Source organism: Apaloderma vittatum, unplaced genomic scaffold (genome assembly GCF_000703405.1).
Source record: "Apaloderma vittatum isolate BGI_N311 unplaced genomic scaffold, ASM70340v1 scaffold3678, whole genome shotgun sequence".
Taxonomy (NCBI): domain Eukaryota; kingdom Metazoa; phylum Chordata; class Aves; order Trogoniformes; family Trogonidae; genus Apaloderma; species Apaloderma vittatum.
The window spans coordinates 43,078-52,554 of NW_009731085.1; the positions used below are offsets into that span (position 1 = coordinate 43,078).

The following is a 9,477-nucleotide window of genomic DNA, read 5'->3' on the forward strand; positions in this document are numbered from 1 at the left end:
TCTGACAGCTTCCTTTCGTTTCCACAGAAGTCCCATCAGATGCCTACGGAAAGGTCTCACACAGAAGTGAACTTTTTTAACTGGCTGAATTCCAACTCCTTCTGACGCACCCGGTTGCGCTTATGCTTCACCTGTGTAAGTGCGTGTCTCCGGATCACACCTCGATATTGACTGTGTCCAGGTGGTATTTTGGCTCGTTAGCTAGGTTTACTTTCTCTGTTCGCGTGTGCCATACAAGAACCTGGTAAAATAACATTTGTTAACATTAGTACAGGCGTCTGCAGAGCGGACACGGAAGCGTTTTCACTAAGTGCAGAAATGGGTACCTTTGTGCAGTTGTTTGCTTTTGGCTCCAGTTCGTCCACTGTTGTTATCTGTTTCAGGAAATCAGATTCTTGCATTCCCGGTTGAGAACCGCGACGTTTGAATACGGCTTTCGGATGCGACAGAATCACCTGGAGACTCACAGCAAATCCTTAGAGAGAAGGAGGAGGAAAGAAAGTTGAGAAAAGCCCACGTGTTTGTGCAGGTTACACCTAAGCCTAGGAATCTCCCATGTTTTTTTAAAAATAGGTAAATTTCATTATAGGGATAGACAGTATTTGTATGTAGGTTTGTACATCCTACATGGTTTTGATTTGCCCTGAAGGTGCAATCACAATTTTTTAATTGCACCAGATCATCAGTACATTTAATCCATTTCCCATCATGTAGAGAACATACGTTTTTTTGCCTGAGAAGTCGAGTATTGCTGAGATCTCAGATTATCCTTCCTACTCTTAAGAAAGAAAAGTGAATTTTAAGTAAATGCATAGAATTTGTACTGTACAAACACTCTCAGGTTTAAAGGCGAGAGTTGGAAAAAAAGGTTAAAATACGTTATTTGGTCCTTGGGGATTTTTTAGGCTTCAGAAAGTTTTAGTGTTACTGCTGATGAGAAACAAGGCACATTCATGTTTTGCCTTGTACTCCCTGTAGTTCTTTTGCACTGACGAGATGTTTTCCTCAGCCACAGGCTGCCAGACGGGCTTCCGCTGATCCATGCGAGGCGCAGCACTGCTGAAAGGGCTTGTGAGCGCACGCGCCTCTGCTCGCACTGCGTTCCTCTAATAACACGCATTGGGTCCCTCAAAGGGAGGCTGCAAACACAGAAATCACTGGTTTTGACAAACTCGCCCTCTCCAAAGCAGCTCTTGTGCATCTCCAATTTGCCGTTATTTATAGAACTCCGCAGTTCTCGTTCAGCAAGGTTCAGTCATGTCTGTCCTTCTCTTAGTGTGACTCAAAACTTGGCTGATACACTTGTAAGAAGAAATTACATTTGTGACTCCTTATGTCTAATTGCCAAGCCTACCAAAGAAACCCTTTTTTCAAGAGCTCAGAGTGGTTGCAGCTGTCCCTTTATAACAGCAGTAGCAACAGTTTTGACATCTGTTCTGGAGAACCGCAAGAACATTTAATTCTAAAGCCAGTATTAATATTTTCTTAACTGTATTTTCCTTGAAAGTATCTGTGGCTTTTATGGGAGCCTTTTAAAGAGGACAACATAAGGCAGTAATTACTACATCACATATAAAGAAAGCACACTGAAACCACTTGTATCTTAACTATTGTGCTCTTGCAGCAAAGCACAAGATGACACCAGAAAGTGGTATTTTATTTTTTAAATAAACATTTGGACACTGCAGGTGGAGACTATGGCTTGGATGCAAACTGAGGGACCATTGACGGACATGGCTGAATATAACACGCTTAACTTTCCACCTTATATCCTGCCTAAGACAAAGGAGAATAGGTGTCTTGATGCAAAGGGCTTATCCACACCTTGCAGAGCGCTCCAGTGAGTAAAAAACCTCCAGGAGGTGTGAGACACTGGCCATAGCCTGTCCTCACTCTGTGTGGGTGACCTTGTGCAGCTTCTGCTCTGCAGCTGCCTGCTCACATCCAGCTGTTCTCGTGGCTGATCCCATTGCTGGGATCCAGCTGTTCTCTGCTGCAGCTGCTGGGTTTAGGCAAGCAGTGCCAGGCACAAGAAAGCAGTTCAGGCTTTTCTTCCCAGGTAGTAGGGGTTTGTCTTCACCTTTCTTGCTTCCCTGGTTTCCCAGCACCCACAGCCCATACTTACCCATTTCTCCAGGGTTTTCTTGTGGCAAAGCTTGCCCCTCTGTTGAGAAAATTGGATTCAGTTCCAATTTCTCCAGTTTTCTCCTAAACACAGATCTTCAGATGTGCCATGCCCCCTGCATGGAACGCGTACCTTTACTACTGTGCTATCACAAACTGCCATTTTAGAGCGCTATCAAAAATCCTCCTGTGTCTTCAGGTATCAAATAAAAGTAAAATTATTAAACCAAGTGTTGTACGTGGCAAGGACATGGACTACTGTGGTTTGTTTCCATGACTGGTGATCATGTAGTCTTTGTTTCTTAAAGTGATCCAATAAGGCAGCAACTTGGAGAATATAATTATAGGAGGCTTAATCTCTTGGCTCTCTTAATCTCTTCAGATCTGCTTTATAACTGCTTTTACTTCACGTGTATGAAATTTTGTATTTATGTAGATAGACTTCAGATAGACTTGAGGGAAAACCACTTTCTAGGGACAACTTTCAGTTGGCTTTTTATTGTGGATCATTTTGGCATCAGAAAGAAAGGACACGGCTCAGGTCTTGACCAGACTGGCTCTAGTTATTTCTCTCCAGCAGATAACCATCCTGTGGTAACAGCTGAAAAACGCCAAACAGGGATTAATCTGGGATTACTGTCTCCAGTGTAGCATGACTGAATAGTGCTATACACCTACAATTCTTTTACTTGATCATTATTCCCACCAGGTGATATCGGGCTTAAGTTCACATGAAATGCCACCGGACGATTTCATAGCCAGAGTGCAAAGAGGTGTGTTGGGGTTTTTAGCGTTTAATGCAAGGCTCTAAATTAATTGGCTGAAGAGCCACTTAGATAAGAATTAATTTGTTGGAGGATGAGATACTTGGGAGACAAAGATTACATCTGTGCTGCTCTCTACTGAAGCTGTTTCTGTTAATTCACACCTTGACTCATGCTCGATCAATGGCTCCTGTTAAAAGGCAAAACAGCTTTTCTTAATCCAGTTAGACTGAGCTGGTCATTAAAGGTTTTGTTACTGTGATTAATGCCTCTGCTTCCTGAATGCTCCAGACAGGATAGCAGCTGAAAGCAAGCTAGAAACCGAGACGGTTGCTCATCTCTGGAGCGTATAATGCTCGGTGCTGACATTTAAATGGATATACTGGTTTCTGCCCAGTTCAGGGTGCTGTTCTACTTTTGGCTTGTTGAACATGCCACAGCTCGGGGTCCGCTTCTTTCAAATTATCTTCTCCCTGTGTTTGTTTGTGTTGCAGTAAAGTGGAGGTGCTCAGCCAGGATTTTTTTGTAGTTCCAAACAAAGGCGTCTGCTGGCAGTCAATTCAACATCAAAGAGGGTCTCAATTTTAAACTCAACCTTTAAGGTAGTTGTTACCCTTTGATGGAGGGGTGGTTGCAGGGGGCTTTTGAGTGTGGTGTCTGCCACACTCACTTTATTTAGTTAGTTTGTGCTTATGACTTCCAGCAGTGACTTTCTCAGATTCAGACAAAATATGCCACCTCTTGAGGTGTCTGTTAACTCAGGGAACCAGAGAAAAGATGAGATGTACTGCAGATCTCATAACTATAACTAACTAACTAACTAAATAAATAAATAAAAGGTGGTTGTTCAGGCCTAGCAGAATAACTTAAGGCACAGTGAATGAGCTCTGAACTGCAAGCCCAAAATCTGCTTGTCCAGTGATTCACAGGTGCATGGATTGATCTCTATGACTGGAGTAACTCCTGCAATGCTGACAAAGCAGGCATCTATTTGCCTTGAATAATCTGAATATTAGGAGAACCACAATCTGACTTGTTCTCATGGGTGGTCAAAAGCTCTGGCCCTGGGAACAAGCCAAAAGTAAGTCACTAGCAGCATCATTTAATACAGAAGATTTAAAACCAGGGCTATAATAAACAACACAGTGCCTACCTCAGAATCGATGTTCCTTTTTACTTACACCACCCAGTTCTCCCTTGCTTTTGTTCCCTGAGGATAAGGAAGTCAAAGTCTAGAACCCACCTACAGTTAAAACTGAGGCAGAACTTAAAAATCACCTGAACTAATTCATATAGTGCCTTGGTTGCCAGACAAGAAGCAACACAGAAAACAGCTACTCAGCTTTCTGAATGCAGTTTAGCATTGGAGACTAGCAGTGTCAACCACAAAGTTCTCAAAAAAACCCCAACAAACTGACCAATGTTTACTATCTAAGGGGGATTATCCTGTGTGAGTGTATTTCAAAAAAGGGTCTAGAGAAGTTGGCCAGCGAGGGTCTTTGAGCAGATCACAATGAAATCAGCAGGACCTGTCTCCACTTGCAGTAGCTTTGAATTTAGCCCTGTATTTCAGTCTAGAATAAGAAGTTTATGTGCTTAAAAGCAAGGATGCCCTTCCTCTGAACAGCCAGAAGTTAAATTAGTGGTCCCAACCCTTTTAAGCAGTCATTCTTTTCACACCTAGCCTCACGACCAAATTCTTGTGGAAAATCACTGCAAAAAGATGGTTCTGTAAACCAAAGGGAGCCTCCCTACCATTCCTTGGGAATCAGACCATGAATTATAAACAGCAGTAGACAGCCGGGCAGTTTAATATATGCACCTATTTTTTTCCCATGGTAATTCAAAATAGACCCTTCATCTTCTATATGTGCAGCACATGGTATGACCCAAGCTGCTTCTATCTTTGGTGCCAGCAGATCACAGAATCACAGAATGTCAGGGGTTGGAAGGGACCTCAAAAGATCATCTAGTCCAACCGCCCCGCCAGATGGAGATCACCTATAGTAGGTCACACAGGAACGCGTTGATTTGGGTTTGTTAGCCAGTCCTCCAAGTCTCCAGGGGTATGTTGGAGGGGTGGGAAGGGCAAGGGTGGAAAATCAAGGGTTAACGCGCATCCTGTACACCATGCCTGTTCAGACACCTGTGCAGTTCTGTGCCCATCTATCATATTCCTGAGGGCAGTGAGATGCAAACTTAACTTTTTACCAGGCAACACAGCATCCCTTTCTCTCGATGAAATTAAAAGTGTAATTTAATTTCTTCAGTTATTTCTTGAAGACTAATAAAAGTTCTCTTGCAAAGTAGTTACTCCTTGTTTGTGGATCTGTGATAATTTCGTATACTCTTAACGTTTCTGTCTTTGTCTGGGTTAGAGGCCTTTGGTCCACGTTGTGTAATGGCTTTGGCTTTTTGCTTGCTGCTCATCAATTACAAACTGCACCATCATCTTTATAACGCCCATAAGTAACCACTTCTACAGCACGGCATCAATTTGTATCTGTAAGTCCACAGGCAGAGACTGTTAAAACACACAGCTGCGGTCCTCAACAGGCTGCATGGGTTTGGTGATTGACACACCTACTTCTCCTCTGAGGAATGCCTCAACCTGGACACTCAAATATTTATTTTCATGCCAGGTGATACTACTAAGTTGAAGTGCTTCTGCAGTGCAGGAAAGTTCACCTGTTGATGCTTCTGTTTTTGAGGTGTTAACAACTATTAGTTCCCCTCTTTTTAACCAATTGTACTCTAACTACTGTACATATTTTTTATCAGACATTTCAACCCATATAAAAATACTCTGTTAAGTTGACAAAGCACTGTCCTTTTCCCTCTCCCAGAACAGAAGGGTATCAGAAAGAAGAAAACAGCTGGCTATTTCTACCCCTTTCTTGCCCTTGTATTCCCATGTTTTCCCTCTCCCTCTTCTTCCTGAATACAGAAGACACTGAAGTGCAAATACATAATTTTTTGGGAAACCAGATGCTGCTGCATCAGAAGCCGGACTTCAGCACAGTGGTGATACATTTGGTAGTTGTGAATATACACAAAAGATTGTCTAAGAATGGTCTGACAGCAAGTCATAGCTATGTGGTGTGCTGACTTCACAGCAGAAGATTGATTAGGTCCATTTTGAAGCTTTTCTGCCTTCATCTACTAGGCTACAGCTGTCAGCAATTCTTCTCCTAAGCCCAGTGTTTCAAACTATATCCATCTACATTCCAAATAACCAACTAAAAACCAAATAATTTCATGATAAAGTAGCATTTTACAGTACAAGGTCTACGAAGGGCCTGCATTTATACTGCCTGGTGTCGATGACACAATGAAAGGCGGGAGGTCCTCACGAAAAATAACTGAATGAATTAATTTACAATTGAATTGTTCCAGACAAATAATTTCTACAACATAAAAGCCAAGTTGCTGCATAAGATTGAAAACAAGTGAAAGCAAGTTCAGATATTGCCAAGCAGCAGCTTCTTTAGACAAGATGTGCAAGGTAAGACTTCCAGGATATTTGGTGCTGAAGGGCTACACACAGCGGATGCACTTCAGAAGGTTTAAAAGCCGCTTACACCGAGACACCTGTTTCTGTCCCGCTTATTAAAAAAAAGTTATTATGAGAAACGTTCACGTATCATGAAACCTAGTCCTTACCTGCCATGTCAATAGCAAAGGGCCTGTCAGCTCTCCAGCCTGTGTACCAGCCAACGACTTTGCCGTTTTCCACGACTGGGCGTTCATACCGTCGTCCTCCAACCAGCCCCACCGGCCACACCGACACCTTGCGGGTTGTACGCATCTGCAGGACAAGAGGCAGGCACAGGGTGACTGCACACGTGTTTTCCTAGTAGGCTTTTTTATTTGTTTTTGGTAAGCATTAGTCGAAAAGCTACACATTAATCATCAAGACTATTTAAAAGCAATTCTAGCTTAAACATTTCAGCCCAGCAGAGTTGGCTGGAAGCTGCCTGTGCCCACTTGTTTTCTGTGAACTCTCCAGCTCTCTTCCCCACAGGCACCCCAATTCTACTGAAAATACCCTATCCATATTATTTTTTAACACAAAGAATTTAAAAGCCATGGAAAAAGTGTTTGTTTTCTGTTTTGTTGAGGTTCTCAATGGTGTAGCAGATCTTTTTTATCTGCAGGACTACAGCATTCTTGCAGTAGGCTTCTTTCTACAGATTGCTGAGGTACAAGAGAAAATATTATAGTAACAGTTAACAAATCCACACTTCAATAAGAAAGACAAGTACAACTAGTTTGAAACCAGAAACAAATACACTGAAAATGGTGACACACAACTCTTCCCTGCAACGTACCAGATTTGTACCAATGATGCAGCTCAGATTAAAGGCTCACACACCAAAAAAAAATAAAAAGATTGTTTGGGCTACGGCATTCTAGTTTCTACATTCTTCTCTTGAAAAGCTCTGCTAAGTTTCTGGGAAGGACAGAAAGCAAGTGGAGCAGGGTGCTTCTGCTGGTTTGCTATCGGTAACAGGAGGTTTTTCCCACCAGTGTAAACATAACTAAATGCAATTCTGGAAACATGGTCCTTATCTAACATAGAGGAATGACTGGGAGTCAGAGAATTCGGTTCACTGGTTAGCAGACCATTTCCTTCAGTAAACAGGAGATAATATGACAAGAACCCTGACACGCTGCTCCCTGTGGGAAAATCACTGACAGGTTGGTGTGAGAGCTTGAGATGACAAGGGCACAGCAACTCTCACAATTTAATGACCACACTGATTCAAAAGCCACTTTTAACTGCTGTGCTTAAATAGGGTCCTGTTTAAGCAAGTATTAAACTATTTTGGTGTAACATGGGCTCAATTTCTTCAATCTTTAAAACAATCTCCTGTCTTCCTGTTATCATTGACGCCTGTTCCTTAGGGAAAGGTTATCCCTTTCTCCTTCCAAGCACTCCTCTTAGCAAAAACAAACACAGTTTTACATATCTGTAACTGCAGTCCCCTATTGATAGATGCTGAAGGAAAAGACAACCTTGGTTAAATATTAAACACTTCCCTCTCTTTCTGCCAAGGTGAAAGATTTGTCATGCATATCATCTAGACTCCCAGAAGATGCAACAGAAAAAAACAAAGACATCACATCACTCTGGTTCACGTTTCTAAGCTAGAAACATTAACAGTTTCTTCGGAGAACTTTCACACAAGGGAAGGCATAAAATACATATTTAAAAATTAAAAAACATGTATTTACACACCAAAGAGAGGCATGCACCTTCTCTCCTTCCAATTCTTTGCACTATCTTTAAATGTGTTTAGCAAAATTTTCTCACTTCCACCCTATTAACTGTTGGAGCATGTCAGACCACCTCTCGCAGCAGCAGCAGTCTGGCCTGTGTCAGATCAGGGTGTGCACACAATTGGCGATATAAGAGGTTTCTCATGATAAGAGTTCTATCCAGACCATTGACTTTTTACTTGCCACAAATCTCTCTACAAGTTGTTGTTCAATGAGTTTGTCTGTGACTGTCCTCCCTGCATAAGATTATTTTTCCAGTCTCTCCCACTCCTCCATTTAGGAAATGTGGAGTTAGCAATTAACTATTTGGATATGGAAATCAGTCAAACCTCATGAAGATCTTTTAGCTCTGGCTTTAATGATACATCAATTTCACAATTTTTTCTAACAGGGTGTTTATGTTAGCACCCAAATACATGAGACATGGACATGGGGCATCATCCTGTTCGGCTCGTCTACATCGAGAAGTTTCCAGCCGCCTTCCAAGGGCACGATCAAGCCATATATGCCCAACTGTGCTACACCAGTATTAACCGCAGTACACACCCAGATGCCCACTAACTTTTTTGTGTTGCCGTTAATATGTATGGATACCTGAAAAAATTTCCTAGCGCCCTAATTTACAGCACTTTAGCTACCCTGCAACACCTGCTTGTACTCAGGGTAAATGTAAAATGCCACAAGAGATGGGCAGGGATGCTCCAACTACGAGAGCGCAGCTACTGCCCATCAAGCCCATGCCCTGCCTTGCCTCCCAATAACCGCTGGGGCAGCTGCCCTGCAAAATGAGCCAGATGACAGAAGAGTTCTGAACTGGGTCAACAGCAGCTGTGACATCTGTTAGCAGAACCACCCTGGTTTACATTAGTATTTTGCCCTACACACCGTGAAGGAAAATGACAAGTGTCTCCCTGACCTCATGAAACCAGCATGAAATGACCCAAGAAGTTTTACTTACTGCAGTCTTGGGTCCATCTCAGTGCCTATGAATAAAGTCAGTAAAGACACCACACATCAGAGGGACGTAAATAACCCTTTACAGAGCTCTTTATTTTGTCCTTGGGTTACTTTCTTTATTCTCACAGGTTACATTTTTGGAGAATGAAATAAGAAGGCGTCAAGAATACAGCAATCCCTTTAAGCACAAACTGAAAGGGCACATCTAGACCAGTATTTATGCTAATTCTGAAATACCTTATAGCCTCAGCATACACTAGGCAGATGAAAGCAGGAATATTTCTTTTAATCTTCTGAGAATAGCATTACTGCAGTTAACATACTGATGTGTTAAGGCTGTATTTATGTA

The 9,477-nt window shown here is 42.2% G+C and overlaps 1 protein-coding gene across 1 annotated transcript; it reads right to left on the reverse strand.

The window, feature by feature from the left end:
* Positions 1 to 154: 154 nt before the first annotated feature.
* LOC104278149 (galactosylgalactosylxylosylprotein 3-beta-glucuronosyltransferase 2) lies at positions 155 to 6,696 on the reverse strand (the record flags this gene model as incomplete). The annotated part of the gene is made up of 3 exons (XM_009875043.1): positions 155 to 241; positions 327 to 475; positions 6,552 to 6,696. Coding segments are annotated over 3 exons (381 nt in total), but the record flags the coding sequence as incomplete, so codon positions are not given.
* Positions 6,697 to 9,477: the final 2,781 nt, after the last annotated feature.